General features: G+C 35.7%; 7 protein-coding genes and 1 long non-coding RNA gene across 18 annotated transcripts in view; 4 read left to right on the forward strand and 4 right to left on the reverse strand.

The window, feature by feature from the left end:
* Nucleotides 1–1,169, reverse strand: part of LOC126759948 (phosphorylase b kinase gamma catalytic chain, skeletal muscle/heart isoform) — a 35,167-nt gene extending 33,998 nt beyond the window's left edge. For 2 of the 9 annotated variants that reach the window (XM_050475201.1, XM_050475200.1), the window contains exon 1: nt 818–1,169. The gene's annotated coding sequence lies outside the window, so the exon portion shown is untranslated. Of the gene's footprint in view, nt 1–32; nt 97–817 lie in introns of all 9 variants that reach the window. The other 7 variants (XM_050475203.1, XM_050475202.1, XM_050475207.1 and 4 more) reach the window with 5 other exon arrangements.
* A 1,420-nt stretch (nt 1,170–2,589) lies between these two features.
* Nucleotides 2,590–11,470, reverse strand: LOC126759952 (septin-1). 3 transcript variants are annotated; one of them, XM_050475212.1, is made up of 6 exons: nt 10,889–11,470; nt 10,644–10,776; nt 6,020–6,212; nt 5,697–5,955; nt 4,944–5,309; nt 2,590–4,880 (listed from the first exon to the last, which is right to left on the reverse strand). In XM_050475212.1, the coding sequence occupies exons 2-6, from the start codon at nt 10,659–10,661 to the stop codon at nt 4,631–4,633; spliced, it is 1,086 nt and encodes a 361-aa protein (XP_050331169.1). In that variant the 5' UTR covers nt 10,662–10,776; nt 10,889–11,470; the 3' UTR covers nt 2,590–4,630. The 3 variants fall into 3 exon arrangements, with proteins under 3 accessions (XP_050331169.1, XP_050331168.1, XP_050331170.1); XM_050475211.1 differs by having other exon boundaries at nt 10,644–11,470; XM_050475213.1 differs by lacking the exons at nt 10,644–10,776; nt 10,889–11,470 and adding an exon at nt 6,640–6,657.
* On the forward strand, nt 9,975–10,562 carry LOC126759956 (uncharacterized). Its single transcript, XR_007667127.1, has 3 exons — nt 9,975–10,021; nt 10,077–10,239; nt 10,330–10,562. It is a non-coding gene; the product is annotated as an uncharacterized LOC126759956 (long non-coding RNA).
* A 464-nt stretch (nt 11,471–11,934) lies between the features above and the next one.
* On the forward strand, nt 11,935–13,110 carry LOC126759954 (NAD-dependent protein deacylase Sirt4). The gene is made up of 2 exons (XM_050475214.1): nt 11,935–12,213; nt 12,286–13,110. Exons 1-2 carry the CDS (start codon nt 12,036–12,038, stop codon nt 13,026–13,028), a joined length of 921 nt encoding a protein of 306 aa, XP_050331171.1. The 5' UTR covers nt 11,935–12,035; the 3' UTR covers nt 13,029–13,110.
* On the reverse strand, nt 13,099–15,198 carry LOC126759949 (lariat debranching enzyme). The gene is made up of 2 exons (XM_050475208.1): nt 14,776–15,198; nt 13,099–14,665 (listed from the first exon to the last, which is right to left on the reverse strand). Exons 1-2 carry the CDS (start codon nt 14,970–14,972, stop codon nt 13,198–13,200), a joined length of 1,665 nt encoding a protein of 554 aa, XP_050331165.1. The 5' UTR covers nt 14,973–15,198; the 3' UTR covers nt 13,099–13,197.
* A 49-nt stretch (nt 15,199–15,247) lies between these two features.
* LOC126759951 (required for meiotic nuclear division protein 1 homolog) lies at nt 15,248–16,818 on the forward strand. Its single transcript, XM_050475210.1, has one exon. It carries the CDS (start codon nt 15,364–15,366, stop codon nt 16,606–16,608), a length of 1,245 nt encoding a protein of 414 aa, XP_050331167.1. The 5' UTR covers nt 15,248–15,363; the 3' UTR covers nt 16,609–16,818.
* A 71-nt stretch (nt 16,819–16,889) lies between these two features.
* Nucleotides 16,890–17,519, forward strand: LOC126759955 (ribosomal protein 63, mitochondrial). Its single transcript, XM_050475215.1, has 2 exons — nt 16,890–17,142; nt 17,200–17,519. Exons 1-2 carry the CDS (start codon nt 16,972–16,974, stop codon nt 17,347–17,349), a joined length of 321 nt encoding a protein of 106 aa, XP_050331172.1. The 5' UTR covers nt 16,890–16,971; the 3' UTR covers nt 17,350–17,519.
* On the reverse strand, nt 17,475–20,190 carry LOC126759950 (vacuolar protein sorting-associated protein 26). The gene is made up of 2 exons (XM_050475209.1): nt 19,840–20,190; nt 17,475–19,380 (listed from the first exon to the last, which is right to left on the reverse strand). The coding sequence occupies exons 1-2, from the start codon at nt 19,984–19,986 to the stop codon at nt 18,040–18,042; spliced, it is 1,488 nt and encodes a 495-aa protein (XP_050331166.1). The 5' UTR covers nt 19,987–20,190; the 3' UTR covers nt 17,475–18,039.
* Between the last annotated feature and the right edge of the window lie 650 nt (nt 20,191–20,840).

Genomic DNA, 20,840 nt, shown 5'->3' on the forward strand with positions numbered 1-20,840 from the left:
CTGCACTTCGCGAGGTTTACATAGTGTGATACCTTGCTTTAGACTTTAAATTTGTTGTTCGGTCATGCTTTGCTTTATATTTTTATATCTTTTTGGCTACTTGTTAGAATTTTACGCGATTACACAACAACACAAAACTTTTGGTATGCGTATGTGAATTTTCATTCAAATTTCGCAGATACATATGTATGTATATAGATCGCACGCACGACAAGAGGCGAACAAAAACCTATCTGTATATGTATTGCATTCAACTGAGGACGGTATTTGCAACTGCTAGCAACGCTCACCACATACAAATTTTCCATTCATATCTTGTTTTCTCCTTACTAACTAAGGTATATTATTAAAACTTTATATCAAAATAATTGACATAGTTAAAGTCTAATTATTTGGTACCTTAAGCTTGTTATTTTCTTTTATTAAAAAGAGGTCTGCTTAGATATGCACAGCAAGGGTATTATTCATAGATAAAATCAACTTTCGGTTAGAAATACTAAGGTACCGCTTTCATATATTTCCATGTGCAATACGTCTTTTTTTTTCAATTTTAATGTTCGTCCATCTGCCTGTCGTTTACTGAAATCTTTAACCAACTTTTTGTTTCCTGCAATTTGCTACGCTTGTTCTATTATGGTCACCGCCACTGATCTGTGCAAAGCTTATTCCTACTTCTTTTCTTTTTGTTGCTGTTGCCGTTTCTGCCGTTCAATGTCAAAAAAGGTTATAGCACATTCAACGTTTTTGTCCTCTTGCCATGCCTTATGATACATATCTGCCACACTGCACTAGTTGTATTTCAATTGCGTATTCTTACCACTAATTATTCATTATTATTTACTGCAAAATTTGTTCACAAATTATTTAGCAAGTTTTCTTTGCCTCGGCAAATAATTAACATTTGCGAAATAGCAATTTATTTATAAATTTGGTGCGATTTCAGTCCACCACTTTTGCCGTCGCTGTGTTTCGCGCTGTTTCCACTGTTGCTTCTTTATCCACTGACACTTCGTTTTTATTTAAACTCACAACATATCAACGATGCACACTCGCGCTTGCGTTGAGCTGCTCCACGGCGTGGTTTATTCGTTGATTCGTTCACAAATGGTCGAAGAGCAACATTCAGATGAGCAGGAAAAGATTTTTATGTGCAAAAGCAAATGTCGGAAAAAATAAAAATTTACAAATAAAATCGAAGAAATGCGGGAGATAAATGCGGAAACTATTTGACGTTTTCTTTTGTACACACGTTCGTGGTTGCCAATTACAGAGAACGTGTATTTTTAAAGATTTCTATATACTTTATAGATATATCATTGTTATAAATCACATTCTCTGTTTTGACGATGTCATTATACAAAAATAAATATTTTGATGTATTTATTTGTTGGGCAGGGTCTGGAAATAATCTTAGTTTGCGGTTATGGAGCAATTTTACCAATTTGAAGAATTGCACTTCTACGTAACAATATCAAAAATTGTAAAGAGAATCGCTAGGGAAATATATAATTTAACCCTAACAATACTAACACTGCGTAATGGATTCTTCGTTTATAAAAATATTTACGCAAATATATGTATGTACAAATGTTTCAGTACTCTTTTTAATCCTTTAAACTTATTTTTTTTTTAATGCTGGACTTTGAACTAAAATTTTATTAATTTTTTTTACGATTTTCGTTATTTTCTTACCAGCAGTTGGCTACTCTTTATCTACCAATATAGTTGGCAACGTAGGCAAAATTCTTTAATCTGTAGTTTTCTTTGCCTAGCATACGTAAATATTTACAATATTGGAATCAAACCAATTGCGTTGTAAATAAAAACCTATTGAATTTGTTGCCAAAGATTAAAAACTCAAAATTATATGAAATCGTGATTCTATTGTAATTTCCGCCCTAGACAGCAGAACTGCAACCAACAGCAACAAACTAATTTCCATATATGTACTTTCATAAAACCAAGAAATATTTCGCCTTGCCCTCGTTCTCTGCCAGACCCATTTGCATTTCTTCCTTATCCAGTCTGAAGAAAGCAGAACTAACGACGCGGGTGTTGAGACCAATGATATCAATATCATCGGCATACGCCAGCAGCTGTACACTCTTATAAAAAATTGTACATGCTCGATTAAGTTCTGCAGCTCGAATTATTTTCTCCAGCAGTAGGCTGAAGAAGTCGCACGATAGGGAGTCGTCTTGCCTGAAACCTCGTTTGGTATCGAACGGCTCGGAGAGGTCCTTCCCGATCCTGAAGAAGCTTTTGGTGTTGCTCAACGTCAGTTTACACAGCCGCATTAGTACGACTGGCGCGCTGTTGTTAACTCGGCTTTAATCGTGTAAGCGGGTTATCAGCTTGAATACTTTCAGTTGTGCATCTTTAACAACACAATGTTGAAATTTTATTAAATATACTATACCTCCAACATACTTTAGGGATTTCGTCTGATGTTTCGATGATGTTTTTTTCAAATGTATGAATGAAATATGTACATATGTATAAATTTGAAAATTATTTAAAATACATGAAACTTCTAGCAATAACCAAAAAATACAGCATGTTATTTTTATGTAGGTATAAAAGCGAGTATAAATGTATTTATATTTTTTATTATCATATAACTTATATTTTTATAATTACATGTTTCTTTGCATTGTCCGACTTAATAAACATATATGTATATGCCACTGTACATCAACCATAAGATACAACTCAGACTATGCATGCAATTGCAGCTAGCAATTCTTGTTTTTATATTTTTTGTTATTTTAATTGAAATTGTTTAACTAGTGGTGTTTATTAGTAATTATTGCATAACTGAGTTAATCAACAGCAAATCGTCTGTACTCCATTTTTTGACTGGCGCAAATATGTGTATGTATGTACTCTTAATTATGAAATACGCATAAATATGTATGTATATATTTATATACATGTATATTTATTTTCAATGCGGCATTTGTAATTGTACATATGTAATTAGCATTAAACTTTTACAAAATATTTAATAATCTTAATTTTCTCAATTAATTTGCATGTACTATGATTCTAAATCGTTCATATGTATGGTACTGGGTATATTACCCAAGATTTGCTTATTAGCACTGTGTGTATGTATAGGAAAATCTATGGAGGAGAAAAGCCAGAGCACCAAGCGTATATTTATAAAAGTTTACATTGATTTATAATGAGAAAAATCTAACAAGTTTGTTCGAGTTTCACTTTGGAGTCAGTTTTAAATATACTGTTGTGGTAAGGCGCATGAACTGCAAAATGAAATGCCAAATATACGTTTAGGTTAATTTTTTTCTGTAGAGATAAAATTTAATGTGTAATTTGAATTGTTAAAAAATTGTATATTTATAAATGACAAGCATTGTCTTTAATTTAGGCTTACAATTTAAATTTAAGCAAGTTCGTTATACAATATACTTTTCGCCGAATTTTTTATGAATTTTCAAAACTGATTTATAACTAGCTAGCATATGCCGGCATTTAGGTTCAAAGTATTTTCTTTTTCATAACTTTTTGTAACATTTACATGAATAAGCATGTACAAGTGTGGTTTCTTAAAGTTTGATGGCTGTAAAACAATTATGTATGTATAAGCATGCATAATAATGCAAATATTTGTTGACATGTGTCTACAGTTAAAAGTAACGGGGCGGAACTGGTGTAGCACATAGGCGTTATTGGCAAAGCAACATAAAAGTGTGCGAGGAATCATTTGAAGACATTTGTGTGTAAATATTTTTAAATTTTTATGTTACAGTGTAATATATGTACGACAATTGCTTAGTGATTATGTATGGTATGCGTATATACATATATAAATTAGTTATGAGCAAAATTTAGAATGTGTTTCAAGGTGTGTGTTTGAAAAATGTTTAAACAATATTATAAAAGTTTATGTGTTGGAAGTTGTACTGAGTTCTTTCGTTATTATTGTTACGACTTAAAACATGTTGTATTTGAAAATGAAATGTATGTGTTTGTATTTGTTGCTTAAATACGCAACGTTTGTGATTAAAATTTTGTTTTACGCTTACAAAAATATAGTATATGTTTGTGTATATAAATTATTTTCCAGCATGAAAACAACAAAAAAAAAATACAAAATATGTTTGTATGCGTGTTTTATAAGCTAATATTAAACATAAGCATAATTATTATTAATTATATATGTAAAAAATAATACGCCATATTTTTTCTTTTTTAATATAAAGGTTTACGAATTACAAAAATAATGCCTATATGAAAGTATATGCGTAAAAGCTATCGCAAAATTCCAACACAAGTTGTCGAAATAAAACAAAACGTGCTTTTAAAACATTATTTGCAAGTTTTTTCTGCGTTTATATGTATGTATACATGTTTAACAAGCACCGTGCATACAAGTTCTTATTTGTCTTTTTCATTTGCGCGCTCTTGTTGTAGTTGTGACTAATAGGAATGCGATGCTAAGCCGTGCTTTGCTTTATATCCATCATAACTGAGCAGCAGCCGTTGGTACATGCTTGCCTTATATCTGATTATTGTTACTGCTGCTTTAGTTGCGTTTGTTGTATATTGTTTTTATGCTTACACCTGTTCTATATATATGTATATGAATAAGATGCGTACGCTACACCTACTGTTGCGCTTGTATTTTGGCCTGCATTTGTGCCAACATCTCTTGCATGCGTCGCAATTCCGCTTCCTTCTCTTGCAATATTCGGTCCTTCTCGGAAATGACGCTGTTCACGACAATCTGTGTTGGTACCATGGAATCACGCTCGACTTTCATGCCATTCTCCTTGCGTCCTTTGGCTAAACGTTCGGAACGGTAGTTTTCATAGTGCACCTCTTGTGTGACCTCTTGCAGGTCCTGCATGTGTGTGCTGAAATTGAAACAAAAAAAAATTTAAATGGCATTTATTAAAAAATCCAATTGCTTAGCTCACATTAACATTGTGCGTAATTTGATGAAATCACAGTGATCGGGATTTTCCACCTCCACGACACCCCAGGGATACAAGCGTCCACGCACTTTCTTGCCCTTCACCTCCAGCAGCGTATTCGCACCGCATACTGCGAATGGCACGGCCTCTTTCAGCTGTTTAACTTGCTCTTTATAGTCCTCATCCTCGTCGGAATCACAATCGGGCAGTGGATATATTTTAATGCCATGATCCTCAATTTCTTGCATAATCCGGCATTTGAGGCGTAGAATCTCCTTCTTTGTGAGGCAGTCAGCTTTCGCGATCACAGGCACTATATTCACTTTAGAGTGTAATTTCTTCATAAATTCAACATCTAAAGGTTTGAGGCTGTAGAATAAAACAACGGAGCGGATGATTAACAAGGTTTTATAGTTATATAAATATTTTACAATTATATACAGGCAAGTGCAAATGGTAGGTGGTGGTCTATCGAGATCTCTTCATTACGAATAGAACATAATACAGTAACCAAGATATCTGTTTCCAACAAAAATCCGTCTCTACTTCCAAAGGGCTCAAAGGATAAAAGATACCTGATTTTAACGGAAAATTGTCAAAAAAAAATTACTAATTCGACCAAAAGAATAGGGGAATTATACGCATTGCGTCAGCGAGTTAAAGAAGTCATTACTTATAAGAAATTATTTGTCTTTTCACCAAGTGTTGCCAGCGACTTTGTTGCTTTGCGTCTGAAGGTCCACTATGACGACTTACCCATGCCCGAAAGGCGATATAAAATAGAAACAGCAGTGTATACGATTGTCCACAATATTGCGCCGATTCAGTCCGCTCTCATCGCGCAAAAAACGTTCATACTGTTCGTCTATATATTCTAGTATGGCGCTAAAACTATCCGAATTATCGATAGCATCTCCAAAGCCCGGCGTGTCCACAACTGTTAGACGCAATTTGACACCGCGCTCCTCTATCTCAACTGTGGAGGCTTCTAGTTTCACGGTTTGTTTTTGTTTTTCTAAAAACAAAAATGGCAAAAATTTAAAATTTATACAAATGCATAATTACACATGACAACTCACCAATGGCATCTGGTATCACGCGCTCCGGATACAAATCTGTCAGGAACAGGCTGTTGACCAATGTAGACTTCCCCAAACCCGACTCACCGACCACCATCAGCGTGAATTCAAAACCTTTCTTCACCGATTTACGATGTACCTGATTCGGTAGATTGGCAAAGCCCACATAGCCAGGTGTTTCAATGCTCGAAAACTAAAAACGAAAATAAAGTCAAAATACGTAATAAAAACATAGTTTTGGTGGAGAAAGAAGTTTTCGGGTGAGAGAACACGATAGTAGTGTGAAATTGAACTGAATGTAACAGTGTTGTAATTAATGCCCCAGACAACACTGATTGTTCCCGTAGTTAGTGGTTAAGCTTTTGTGGTAAGTATATGGCTGACTGGTTGGTTAGTCATTCGAGCGAACAGGCGATCGCATAGCCACTATAGAAACGTGACGGCACATCAGCCGCGTGTCTTATACACCTTACACCCCACACAAATAGCATAAAGCAAGAGAAAATGAAAATTGCAGTCATTCAGCAGTGTTTGTACTGTATTTAATGAGTCGACAAGATGGGTTGGGTCAGTGCTTAACTTTTACATATGCATAAGTTGACAATTGTAAATTTATTTACATTTTCTAAATAACTTCAATATTAAAACAAGTTTATATTGTTATAAATTTTCGTTTAGCCCATATTAAGCACAAAAAAATTCTAGCTGAACATGAGTAACTTAAAATATAACCTCACTGCACACTGTAATACGAAACACAAAAAAAAAAAAATAAATGCCATAATACACCAACAATGCATTTAATGTCACCGAAAGCGCACTGACGGCTAGTCGTGTGAAGATTTGTGGTGAATTAAAAGCGAATTAGGTGTTTGTAATGCAATTATGCTATTGTTGTTGTTTTGATATTGCATTGCTTTGAAATATGATGCACTTGTTAATTGTAAATAACTGAGTTTAGAATTAAGAGGAATTACAGTAGGATTTTAAAATCAAACCGATTATGAAAGAGTAAATTTGGCATTAAATACAAAGCATGGATTGAGTTGTATTACAAAATGTTAGGTGTTTTAGGTGACTCTCAAGCCGCGATGTAGTTTGATTTGGAAATTACAAGGTGACTAAAGAGGAGCCGGCTATGTATAAGTAAAGCAGCGCCGTGCCTAGCCAGTGTTCAGGTGACTCTCGAGGCAGGATGTGATTTGATATGAAAGTCACAAGGTAACTTAAGAAAAAGCAGAAACAGAAAGAAATTGATCGTTAAGTTTGTATGACAGTTATTGTGGTCTGATATAGTTCTGACAAATGCGCATCTTCTTAGGGGGAAAATGATGAAAAATATATACAGACAGACAGGTGGACATGGTTAAAACCACTTGACTCGCTGAACATTCATATATACATTTTATAGGGTCTCCGACCTTTACTTCTGGGTGTTACCAATTTCGTAGCTTTTTTAATATAGTACATACCTTGTTCCATAGTCGCCACAATATAAATACAGTATTGGTAATTTCCTGCACATTTGCCCGCTTATTCATATAGCACTATAAATTTCTGAGCTTCGATGAATGCAAAGTATATATGCATGTATGTATATATTTAACTACATACTTGATCCAATCACATAAGCTAGTCTACCTTTAAAAAATTATTTCTCTTTCAATTTCGCAAACTTGGTCCGTAGAAATAAAGAAAATGAACATTTACGCAGACCTTTATTAAAAATGTCCAGCTGTTGAAGCATATTAAATACGAAATCACACATCAGTCAGAAATTTTTAATTCATAACATTTTCAATATAAATAACAAAATAAAGCCCATAAACAACGCTCCGAAGCAATGGAATTTTCGCTTTCGCAAACACAAACGATAAGAAATTGTAGTCATACTGCGTGCATTGCATTTCAATCAGAGCAAAATATTTTGCGTACTAACAACACACTTATCATAAACGCTTTCTATACAAAAAGAAATTATTTCAAGCAAAGCCATTAAGCGTTAACAAAAGTCAAACTCAAACACAATTCGCTGGGTGAAGAGGGGACACATCCGAAAAGCAGGCGGGGAAGGGAGTATACAAGCAAATCGATCTGTAACGCGAACCGCTAGGTTGATTGTATAGTCAAGAATGAATAACGCTCGTAACAGCATTGACGACATAATTTACACGCTTTACATATACAAATACAAACACTTTGAGGGACTATAGTCACAGCAAAACGAAACAATGGAAACATTGCATTTCCAGCGGCAGTGTTCGTTGGAGGGCACTTGAAATGCGCTTCAAGGCAGATAAGAATGCATAACGGCGTTACTGTCTGCTCGTACTTCGGTACGCCTGTAGGTTAATTCAACATTACAATTCAGCATACTGAATTAATAATTCAACAATTCTCACTCGCTCAAATGGTTTCATATTGGCATGCCACAATTTAAAAACAGACAGACCGTCAGCTAGCGTCGGTACCGCCAGTACGGCACTTACAGCAACTTTTACACTTAGGAGTCCATTCGTATGCTTTACGAGTACTTATTGTTTGAATTTTTGCGCTCTGGCACTGCTTAGCATTCGTGGGTGTTGCAGTAGCGTTCTAATTCGGGGTACTGTTTGCTACTACTCGCTTTTTGTGTACAACACCCGTCCCCGGCGACGATTCTTTTTATTTATTTTTTTTTATTTTCATTTTTATTAATGTGTTCTTTACATTTTCCTTTCGTTGTTGTTGTCATAAAGGTGATTGAACTGTCTACCACTTGTCAAACGGATATGTTCGAGTTTGTTTGAGCTGACTGACTTTTGGAGACGAGTCTGTTAGTATATACCATATTGCATGCAAATTAAGGTTGTGACCGTAGTGGCGCAATTGTGCATAATTAAGATTAATTTAGAATTTCTAAACCGAATGAAACTAAAATTAGAGACCATGAATAGATTCCAATATAGAGACATCTTGGAGAACACGATGATGCTGCCATATGCTAAGGAAGGTATGCCACTAATATGAAAAATTCTACAGGATAACGATCCTAAACAAACTTTGAGTCGGTAAGATCTTGGTTTCAGAACAACGATGTGAGTTCTCTTAATTGGCCAAGTCAGTCTTCCCGACTTCAATCCAATTAAAAGCTTTTGGGAGGAGCTGCAGTTATGAAATTTTGTTAAAAAACCATGGTGTAACGGTCCAATTGATAAAGTAACTGAAAATAGGGCTGATGTACTAGATACGGATGAAAATAAACAAAAATCAAATAGGGCACAGAAAACTGAAACTAATACATTTTTCAGTCACAATACTTACATACATATCTCATATGTCTTCCTCACCTCTTTGTTTGGTTATTGAAAACATACGATTTTGTTGTATGGCTTTTAAGCATTAATATGTTAAATAATAGAAAGTATATTGTGTGTATTATGGAGACCATAATATACACTTACTATACATTATCTACTTTGGAGCTATTAGCAATGAGTTTCACACTTTATCTTGACGTGGTTGATGTTTGCATACAAACAATCCATATCTAGGTAGTTCAATTGATAAAAGTCATATAACAAACAATTATAGAAATTTGTTTTTTTTTAATTTATTAATTTTGAGACAGGTTTCAAGCATGTACTTAGTGTATACTAAAAAAAAAGAACATCAAAAATATTCTTTGCAATTTAAATATTATCTGAACTCTTTAATTTTAATTAGCTTTTACGAGCTTTGAAATTGAGCTGGTATGTGTATGAACAAAAAGCCGGTTTTCGCAAAACAAAATGTACATAGTGACTAATGCTAACAACAATTCCTCCTTTGATGCTGCTTACTCATAAAAATCCTCACTATCACCAATACAAATAAAAATACAAGTTGCAAAAAGGATAAAAGGTGTTGGGAGATAAAATGCGCAATTTGCATTAATGAAACACCCCCGACAATTTAGGTTGCTCGTGTTTTTTGAGTTCAATTGACTTTGTGCTGAAGTTATCAAAGGGTTGCAGTTCATAGGTAGGGGGCTTTGTGCATTCAGACTAATTTCTGGGTATAATTTTGTCCCTTTCAGCGCAAATATTTGATTTTTCTGACTTTGATAACATTGTTATATGTACAATCATTCTCTGGAATACATATCAATGCTACAGCTGCATATGTTAATAAAGTATGTGAATTCTACGTAGGGGTTTGAGCAGAGCAAATTCAATGTTTGTGATAGGATCGCTTTATTTGTGAGAAATTTCAAAGAACATTGTATATTTTTTATAAATTTCTCTCTTGAGCATTTCCACTCATTTAATAATGATATACAATATTTTTAGCAATGCTCAGTCAAAAAGGAGAAACAAACCCGCAAAACCAGAAAAAGGCATGGGAAGACGCAGGCAGCAAGGAAAACAAGCATACAGGCACACATGCTGTCAGCTAATGAAGCAAACTGCTCTCGGATTGACCTGCTGCAACGACAACCGCGCCCTTGAATGACTGTTTCATTTATGTGCAGCTCTCGTACAGCGAATTTATAAATAAAACTCAATATAGAAACAAATTGAACAAAAAATGGTGTTATAAGTACGTATAGACTGGAGGTTTCGAAAAATTTACGGAATTTTTAAGGTTTAATTACTAAACTTACCGATTTTGTGTCTGACATTTTGTCTTTTTGCTGTTGTCCTGTATTCTTCTTTTACTTAAGCAGCAACTTTCTTCAATTATGGATTTAATAATTCGTTTTACTTTTGTTTGTTCACTTCTAGTTATGGTATATTCTTTCGATTGAGAAAAGAAACAAAACTTGTAATAAACGCTATAAATTAATACAGCGTATAGTCAACGCACCCAACACAACACGAAAAAAAACAATAATCAAATTTCACATACGTAGCGTTGCGGTTTCTGCAGCAAAATTCGGTTAGCGGCGACGTCAGCGTCGATGACAGCAAATTTTCTTGCGAAGCAGACAAAATAAAAGGAGCAAGAACAGCACGTTGCGTCAATTCACAGTGTACGTGGAAGCAGAGCTGTTGATTCGCGTCGTTCTTGTATTTGTTGCAGCTGCTAACGAAGTTTCGCTGTCTTGTTTATCTCGCTTATATACCAATATTTTTACTTTAATACTTCTTACAACTTTCACAATTTTCTTTTTCTGTTGTTTAATATCACAATTTAGGTGTGCGTGCGCAAAATATTAATGGAGTGCAAATTATGAACACAAACTGTTTTTATTGCACATCAAGTGTAGCGCACTGGAAGCACAACAAGCAAATTTACACCAAATGCACTTAATACAAGAGGGAACAGCAGCGATAATTAATTACAGCTAAACGTACACATTCACATATCAAAAACGCTTAAAATACTTAATAATCACCGGCAAAACTCCTAAACGGTTGCATTTCAACTGATTCAAACTGACAAACTGACTTTTGCCTCTTTTGCATCGTACACTGAACGCTCGTGAATACTTCGAATGTTTCGTGAAAACGTTCTCTGACGAAAATGAAGTGAAATGATGTCGATGTTACCAGAAAACTTCAAATGCAATTGCGAAAAAGCACGTACAAATTTATTTAAATTTTTTAAGTATTTTAGTAATGATTTAGCAATATATTAATTCCGAATTGCGATATAATTATTCACAAATTATAACAAAATTATCTTACTTAAGTTTATTTCCTTATTAGATGAAGACATGTAAAATCAAGTGGCCATAAGCACGTATAAATTAAGGAAGCCATGCGTATTATTTTCTAATATGCTGTTAAAATTATTAAAACATTTTGTAAAAGTTTCAATTATTTTGTTGAAAATAGTTATTTGTTGTAAACTTAATTATTCAAATTGTGGTAAAAATATTCATTAATTCTGCAAGTAAAAGTACACAAGATTTTATTTAGATCATTGTGACTGTGCAAACAGCTGTTTTGTTTTGTTTATAGTATATGTATACGCAGTTGTATTTTTATTGTTATGTGATTTGTTTTTTACTAGTACATTGAACCTTTTTGCTAAAAAAAACTGGAATATAATGCGTTTCAGTCAAATATTACGCTTTCATTTATCTAGCAATAAATGGGCCGCGAAACAACAGTATGTGCCTAAACATAATCCGGTGTTGGAGGAGGACATCAAACGCCTACAGGATTTCTTGATGTCGAAGTCCAATATAGTTGTGTTAACTGGCGCTGGAATATCAACAGAGTCTGGTATGCATTAAAATTATGCACAGAAAGCTTGATTGATGTGAAAACCCAACTTATAAGTGTAAACACTGACAGGCATACCTGACTACCGCTCTGAGGGCGTAGGACTTTACGCACGCACTAATCACAAACCCATACAACACATGGAATTTGTGCGCTTTGCTAACGTACGTCAACGCTATTGGGCACGGAATTTTGTCGGTTGGCCAAGCTTTTCGGCTACAGAGCCCAATCGTACACATCATGCAGTGGCACGTTTCGAACGCGAAGGACGCATACAATCGGTTGTAACGCAGAATGTCGACCGATTGCACACAAAGGCAGGCAGCAAGAATGTAATCGAATTACATGGTAGTGGTTATGCGGTGAAATGTTTATCATGCGAATATCGAATCGATCGGCATGAATTCCAGGATATATTAAACAGCTTAAATCCGGAATTTCGTGATGCACCAGATATGATACGCCCAGATGGTGATGTGGAAATACCTGCCGAGTACGTTGCCAACTTTCGCATACCACAATGTCCGGAGTGCAGCGGACATCTGAAACCCGAGATTGTATTCTTTGGAGATAATGTGCCAAAGTCACGTGTGGAACAGATCGCGAAAATGATTTACAATAGCGATGGGTTGTTAGTGCTCGGTTCCAGTTTGCTTGTGTTTTCAGGTTATCGTATGGTATTGCAAACGAAGGACCTTAACCTGCCAGTTGCAATTGTAAATATTGGCGAGACGCGCGCCGATCATTTGGCCGACTTAAAGCTGTCTGCTAAATGTGGTGATGTGTTACCAAAGTTGTTTAATTTTAAAAAATAAATGTTTATTATTTTACTATAAAAAAATGTATATAACATAGAACAAGTGCATTATATAATAATAAATAATATTTCTGTCAAAATTTATGTAGTTTCTTTATTAAATTATCAGTTTTACGTTTTTCACATAATTAAAAAAAGCAAATATTCGGAATATGTTAATAAGGGACTTACTCCTCTACCTCTTTATCTTCGTTCATGTACACGCTTTGATTACGTCTTTTAAATTTTTTTATCGGTGGTTTCGCACCCAAAACATTCGTCTCCTCATCAACTTCGTTTGTTGTTTCCACTCCCAATGAAAGCACCTTTTCTGTTTCATCCCCAGAGCTATTATCAATATGAATTTCATCGGAATTTTTCACTTCAAGCTCATTTTCCACACCTTCCACTTCAGCTATGGGTTTTGGCAAATTCAGACCCATGCTACTCTTCCGTTTAAAAGGACTTATCTGCCGTGGCGATAACGCATCGCCTGTGCTACCTGACATATTCAAGCTGGAGTGTTCCGTTTGCAAGGATGTAGCGGAATCATTGAACTCTGTGTCTGTGCTTTCATTCAGTGTAGCCGAGTAGTTCAGTTCGTGTCCGCCAATTATTAACGCTAGGCTGACAGGATCGTCAATACCTAAAGCATCGCAAAACTGCTGAGACTGTGGGTTAATTTGGGCTTTCGGTTGCGGTACGTGTCCATTATTATCTTCATTAGGGTTGTATGATTCAACAGTGCGGGCGAAGTTTTTTGGCACCTCCAGGTCAGTGGCAAATTTATTGCGTACGTGTTCCTTTTCATCAACGGTGGGTGTAAAATTATAACGCTCAGTGCTGGCTGCATTTTGTGGACCCGGTAGATAGTATTTGGAGGCTTTAACATTTGTCAAATGATTCGTCAAGTAAAGTATTGTTAACCACTCAAGATCATATTCCATACGAATTTCGCCTTCAGAAAATTGTGAAGTTTCAATGTCGAGTAATTGCAGGAAGCGTCGTTTGGGCAAACATTTATCTAAAGCTAAAAATTTAGTTATATTTTCGTCCTTGTTCTCGCTAACTCCTTTTTGCTTCAAATCTCTTTCTTCGCAATTTTTAGCATCAGTTTCTAAACTGCAATCATCCACTTCATCATGTGGTACCACTGCGGCGAATTTACAATGTAAATGTGCGGCGAACCAGTACTTGGGTTTCAACATTTTTAGTAGGTCCTCACAAGGTCTACTTCCTAGTTGACCTCTATCCATTTCATCGCGAAAATGTGGTTTGAAACGTGCCAATTGAGATTTATTGCCATAATTGTATATATTACGCGGCCAATCGTGTGACATAAATATATCTGTTTCACCAGATAATTGTTTTAAACGAAACACTTCCAGCTGTCGCACATGGTAAACACTGGTGCGTGTGGCGTCCGTGTAAGGCGCATATTCAAAGCGTCCACGTAAATAGTCGTGACCTTTGTAGATACCTGATAAGCCTGCTATGCGTACGCCATTAACATTCACAACTCCGGCATACCCAAGGTAGTAAATATTAGGCGCTACCCAACCACCGTACGGAAGTTCTTGTAGATAATTGGAGGCCTCATGATTACCCCCTATAAAAATCGTTAGTATAGGCGCCACTAGCTCACCGCTGTAGTATCTAAAAATAAGAATAGTTAAGTGATATGTTGCAAATTTTACACGGTTATGACTATGTTCCACCTAGGAACTACGGGAAAATATATATACTTATATATATATATGACTAACTTGTAAAAGGTACACATATCCAAATACTTTTGTGGCACAGCCATCGTCTGCAAATCTTCGAGATTGCGGGTAGCCTGAAAATCACCGCAGCAAAGCAACAAGTCAACTTTAAAGCCCTCTTCATTTTCAATGCTTTGAATGGTTTCATAGATCTTTTCCAGCTCGCCATGAGCACAGCCTTCTACTGCAATTTTCATTTTTTCAACGTTTTAAGAAAACAAGTAAAAAGTTAGGCACATTCAAGCGCTATTTATTTTATGTTTATGCGTATTTTTGCTTTAACAAAATATATAAACAATAATTGTTTACACTTCACCGGGCCTTCTTCAAAAGAACAATAGAAAATATAAAAATATTATTGCCAGATTAAACACTTTTATCAAAAAGTTCACAATAAACACTAACCTAGACCAGGTATTTTTATTTACAGAAGCTGTAACTGAACGTACTTAGCGAAATATCTGTACGCGACTGATACTGAACACTTGTCTTGTCATCTGTTCAAGGAAACCCGGTTAGATAGATGTGAGCAAGATTAGGAGAATTAAATATTACTAAAATATAACAAAATTTAAATTTGGTGAAAACATGAACTTTCCACGGCTCGTGTTTGCTAGATGTGCTGGTGGCACAGCTTTAATGCAGAGGTCAACAAGTGTCTTATATCGTCAAATAAACATTGGCAACAAATACTGTGCCGTACAGAAATCTTTGACGCAATTTGATCCAAAGCTGAAACTATTCGATCTAAAGTTCTCACCACCATTGGCGCATCGCCGCAAAGTCGCACAACAAGTCAGTGTTGGTGCATCGGTTGCACAAGTTTTAAAAAAACGCACTTTACGCAAAAAATGGGATGACCACGGTTTTGAAAATCTGTCTGCAGAAGGATTTTTCAATGTATCGGCTTTTACGACTGCCGAAGAATATGATATGGAAGCACTAATGAAGGGCTTAAACGAACAAAATTTGTACACAGTTAAAAAATATTTTTCTACAGATAATTTGGGTGTGGAACAAAATGTGCTTTATGCTACAGCGAAATATCCTGTGGGAAAGGAAACGCGTGATATTATTTTCTTCCGTGAAGGTTCAGTAGTATTGTGGAATTTCAATGAAATCGAAACAAATAATCTATTATCATTTTTGCGTCCATACGAAAAGGATCCATACTTAAGTCCGTTAGTGCGTGGCGAAAGCGAGGTGATGCCTTACATGTACATTCCATCATCTGCCGTTGATGTTGAAGGTGATTTGGTGTCCGCATCAGATACAGAGGTGGCACGCGCTTTTTTTAATAATGGAAAATTTTTTCTTTCCTCGGACGGTGATAATTTTCTGCAAAAGTACACTTTCTCCAATGCAATGGCAACTTCTATAAAGCTAGGTATGTGGGAGGCCATGCTCGACCGTTACATAGATTCCATTGAATATCTCACAGACGATCTAAAACGGGGGCGACGCATACGAATGTCGCGAGCCGAGGTATTGCGAAAAACAGGTGAGCTATTCGCATTGAGGCACGAGATAAACTTGGCATCCGACTTGCTAGATACCCCAGACTTCTACTGGGACCGCGAAGAGTTGGAGGCCTTATATTTGCAAGTTTGCTCTTACTTCAGTATTTCAAGACGAACAAAGGTGATGAATGAGAAGATAAATCATTGTGTGGAATTGGCAGAACTGATTTCGCACAATTTGGATGAGGCACATCACACTCGGTTAGAATGGATGATTATTATATTGATTATGGTAGAAGTAGGATTTGAAATTGTGCATTACATGGACCGTTTCTATAACAAAGATGAAGAGAATACAGCTTTGGCACATTGATAACAACGGGTACCATAAAACGCATTTAAAACAAAAAAAAAATACCTGTTGATAACTTTTTGTTAGCCAAATAAAGTTCGATTTACGTTTTACAAAATTGTTTGTCCAGCGCACTTACCGTGTGATATTTTTTTAGAGTTTCGAAATAAATATCTGCCAATATAGTATAGAAAATTTGTATAAAATAAAAACAAAATTTTTAAAACTTTATCTTTTGTTTTATCATTCACAATACAATAAGTTACTCAATTGAACACACTTCTGTGAAGTCAAAAGCGTGCAGTATGTTTATTGGTTCATAAGAATCAGCTGTTTTAATTTTCGGCTCGTGTAAGTGATAACATCTGGAAAACTTTTATAAAAATGCAATTAACGTTAATTAACTTCTTCAAAAAAACCGTGCCTGGACACATTTTTCGAGGTAAGCGACGACTTATAAAACCGGTGAGCAAACGCGCAATTGAAACACTACGTCGTGATTACGAAAGGCAGGAGCAAAATATGTTATGGTTGCGACACCCTTACTTAACTGTGGTATGTATAATTAATTTTTTTTTTTTTTTTTTTTAAAGTAATCTTATTTTTACGTAGGAGGAATCGTCGGGTCATGCCAAAGAATTGGGAAAGACTGAAGCTAAGTTGGCAATGTGGAACGACCGACGCACATTAACCAAAATGAAACCACACATAACCATTGAGGAGAGACTTGCACATTTGAAAGTAAAAGAAGCCTGGGATTAAATATAAATTATTAATTAATATATTAAATAAAACATATTAAAAAAATATCTGAAAAATTACCCACATTATGGAATACCGTTTGACGTCTGCAAGTTATTTCTTATATTAACTCGGCACACGGTGAATTTGTTTTTCCTTGTTTATTAATAAATTGTTTAATACATAATATATTTTATATACGATTTACTTACACTCTATAAGATACAAATATCTCTTTATTCTTTTGCTTCTCTTCAAAGATATACTTCGTTTTTAACTATAAACTACATTGCGCAACGCGTAACATTTTTCATTTAGCTTTAAAATAGAGTTTTTACTGTAGTAATATTAACGAAATTCGGGAAAACAATGATGATTTTAAAAAATGTTAATATTGAAAAATATAGGGTGTATATAAGTATAAGGGCATGTTTTTATGTAAGCAGTATATTATAATTGGTGATACGAGGACAACAACAAAAAACATATTTTTTTTCTCTTGTGAGTTTGTGTGCTTTAATGCGTGCCTTGCCAAAATGGTAACTAAATCGTAGGCCCAGGAAATAGCTTGTTTTAAATATTGTTAGAATTGTTAGGATTACAGCCAACCAACAAAAAATAGCACTGCTGTTTAGCAATTCGCTTTTAAAGTGACGGCTTTAAGCACTTGCAACACTAATTGTTTGTCTGTTCCTTTAGCGCAGATATTTCTCAATCCGCAATTAGCGGTGTGGCAGTTTCTCGCTTCTTCGTTTCCACGCCACTGGTTTCAGATTTCGTTGGCGCAACATCGATATCTATATCGGTGGGTGCCAGCGACACATTAGTCATACCGTCTTTGTCCGGTGCCGCATCCATTGCTGGCGTTGGTATCGGTTGGGTTTCGCCTGCAAGAAAATCATCCGGCTCAGGCTGTGACGCTGTTGTTGTTGCTGTTGTTGCAGACACTGGCGGTAATGGTGGTGGTGTAGTGGAAAGCATAACCGGTGAAGTGTTAGTAGCGGCAGCTCCATCACCAATGCCGCGCTCTACTGGCGGTGGTGTTGTTGGTGATGTGGGCAAAGAGTCTACTTGTTGACTGAATTCTTGATTGGGACTCTCGCGTGTGAACAAACCCATTTTGGACTCGGGCGCTGCACCTGTAGCGCTTGAATCACTATCTATGCCAGTGCCAACGGTACTACTGCCAACACTTGCCATTGTGGGTGCAGCAGGACCACTAGCTAAATGTGCCGAAGCATGCTGCGGATGATGTGCGTGCACCATACTAGTATGCTGTTGCTGTCCTTGGTTGTGGTAGCGTGGTATGTCCGCTTTACGCCAAAGCGTTATCTCCTGTTGTTTAAAGTATCGACGATCCTCCGTGTCCATCAACACCAAATTTAGGAAGTACTTTACCGAGAATTTCTTGTTTATATCACGCATAGTGGGCGTTAAATTGTAACCAGCAAGAAATACACGTATTGGTATGCTCTCACCCTTCACCGGTGCACCGTCCATGATTTCGTACTTGGCGATTGTCTCATTCTCAGTGAACATATTCGGACCCGTGCCAGTTGATTCGCGTTTAATAATTGCAATTTCCATGTGTTTAATTTTTATGCGCACTAATAAGAAATATATCTTACCAATTATTGTATCTTTCAGATGGTATTTACTCTTATTGTATTCGAACTCAATATGTAGGCAATCTTCGATGCCTACCTCCATTTTAATAGGACTGTTCAATTCGGGATAACTGCAAAGCGTATGTACAGCAATGTCCACTTCACGTGTAATATCACTGATGCGACGCACAATAGTTGCACGCAAGAAATAACGCAAACGTACATTTGAACCGGCATAAACTTCAAATTGTTTTTCAACATTTTGAAAATCAAAGGGATAACTGTGGTTTTGTATAAGATCACCGGGACGTGCTAACGCTTTGGTGATACATTTGAATTCGTGGTGATTCCCACGATCGTAAAACAACTCGATTTGACCAATAAATTCAATTTTAATCCCTTGGTGTTCCAATTTGCTCCCAGGTTTCTTCAGAGTCACATTCACCTGCGTTCAAGAGAGATTATCTATTAGTGATAACATATGTACTTAAAAGTAAACATATCTGCAAATATCTAACGTAAAACTATTTCAAACAATGTTCCTCTATTATTGCAAGAATAAAAGAAAACGACGATCTTAAACGAACAAAATTTACATACAAATATTCTAAACATGTACTATTATCATATTTACATGTTACATCGGCTAACACGATAAAATTATGCCAATTAAAACAATTGTTCCATTCCAATTGGATTCTAATAGAAGTCATAACAAACAAGTGGCCCAGCAAAGCAACGAAATGGACAGCCATAGCCAACTCAGCTGTTGGCTGCTGTCAGTGTTGCATCGTCACAAGCGCCCCGCAAATCACTTATTGTGTGCATACGCCCCCTTCTATCTAACATCATAACTTCACATAATTCTTTTGTAAATATTTTTCTTATAGTTTAGTGCACATGCCTTGCCCGACACCGTTTCGCCATCGTAGTACAGCAACATTTTTTCAATTTTTCCATCTTCTAACTTGACCTCGGCAGTTTTCCTGTTTTCCGCACCGTCAAAAACGATATCGATCTCGGCCGACTGGCCAAATCCGAGAAAGTTCATCGCTGCTATCTGCTGCTTATAGGGTTGCACTCACGGTCAAATAACGATGTTATCGCTGTTTATTTGTGCTTTGGAATGTTTTGCAAACTTTAGAAAGAAATCACACGCGTTTAATAGGAAAACAAAAAATTGTTGGGCGTTTGATCAACAGCAGAAAAGAAATTCAACTTCGTTGCGTTTGATTAGTTGTGAATTTAGATAATTTTTGACAGCAAGTGTTGTCAGTGTTTAGGATTTTTATGTGGGAAAAATTTATACCTGATATTGTATTAAAAATTTATTAACGTTACGGATATTTTTATTCCATATTATAAAATTTTATCTTAATATGTCTTGTAAAATAGGAATTTACTGCTATAATTTTTAAATTAATTTCCGTGAAAACAATATGTTTGCGGCTCTGCAATATTATTAACGTCAGGTAATACAGGGTGAACCAAAATAATGAAAAATTAACCAATATGTTCTTTTCTATATACATACGTACATACATATTCCGATTTCGTATAATTTCGAATCCTTTACTTGAAGAAACCTAAAATAATTTTGAACAGTAGTTGGTTTGCTATCTAACTATCTTATGCGTTGTCTCAAATGCTTATGGTGCGGATACTGTCACATTTTCATACCTACATCTCCAAACCGTTTATTCACAGAACTTTCTATACCACCATCGAGTGGTTATCTGTGGCTTTTGTGCCTGTAGCAGCATTAAACATTTCCCAAATTATTTCAGTCTTCTTCTCTGCCACCCCTAGTTATCATCTACTATCTTTCTTCATTCTGCAGTCTTTTTGTACATAAATATGTATGTATGTATCTACATAGATCACGGATCTCCACGCAAATACAAG

Source organism: Bactrocera neohumeralis, chromosome 5 (genome assembly GCF_024586455.1).
Source record: "Bactrocera neohumeralis isolate Rockhampton chromosome 5, APGP_CSIRO_Bneo_wtdbg2-racon-allhic-juicebox.fasta_v2, whole genome shotgun sequence".
NCBI classification, from domain to species: domain Eukaryota; kingdom Metazoa; phylum Arthropoda; class Insecta; order Diptera; family Tephritidae; genus Bactrocera; species Bactrocera neohumeralis.

What these genes read in the sequence shown, in the direction of transcription:
- LOC126759949 (XM_050475208.1), bottom strand. Translation starts at nt 14,972, where the DNA reads ATGAAAATTGCAGTAGAAGGCTGTGCTCATGGCGAGCTGGAAAAGATC. An exon ending in GATATGTGTACCTTTTACAA is followed by an intron (nt 14,666 to 14,775) that starts GTTAGTCATATA and finishes TCTTATTTTTAG; the next exon opens with ATACTACAGCGGTGAGCTAG.
- LOC126759950 (XM_050475209.1), bottom strand. Translation starts at nt 19,986, where the DNA reads ATGAACTTTCTCGGATTTGGCCAGTCGGCCGAGATCGATATCGTTTTT. An exon ending in GCGAAACGGTGTCGGGCAAG is followed by an intron (nt 19,381 to 19,839) that starts GCATGTGCACTA and finishes TCTTGAACGCAG; the next exon opens with GTGAATGTGACTCTGAAGAA.
- LOC126759955 (XM_050475215.1), top strand. Translation starts at nt 16,972, where the DNA reads ATGCAATTAACGTTAATTAACTTCTTCAAAAAAACCGTGCCTGGACAC. An exon ending in GACACCCTTACTTAACTGTG is followed by an intron (nt 17,143 to 17,199) that starts GTATGTATAATT and finishes ATTTTTACGTAG; the next exon opens with GAGGAATCGTCGGGTCATGC.
- LOC126759954 (XM_050475214.1), top strand. Translation starts at nt 12,036, where the DNA reads ATGCGTTTCAGTCAAATATTACGCTTTCATTTATCTAGCAATAAATGG. An exon ending in TGGAATATCAACAGAGTCTG is followed by an intron (nt 12,214 to 12,285) that starts GTATGCATTAAA and finishes AAACACTGACAG; the next exon opens with GCATACCTGACTACCGCTCT.
- LOC126759952 (XM_050475212.1), bottom strand. An exon ending in CGTGATACCAGATGCCATTG is followed by an intron (nt 5,956 to 6,019) that starts GTGAGTTGTCAT and finishes TTTTGTTTTTAG; the next exon opens with AAAAACAAAAACAAACCGTG. An exon ending in ATATCGCCTTTCGGGCATGG is followed by an intron (nt 5,310 to 5,696) that starts GTAAGTCGTCAT and finishes TTTATTCTACAG; the next exon opens with CCTCAAACCTTTAGATGTTG.
- LOC126759951 (XM_050475210.1), top strand. Translation starts at nt 15,364, where the DNA reads ATGAACTTTCCACGGCTCGTGTTTGCTAGATGTGCTGGTGGCACAGCT.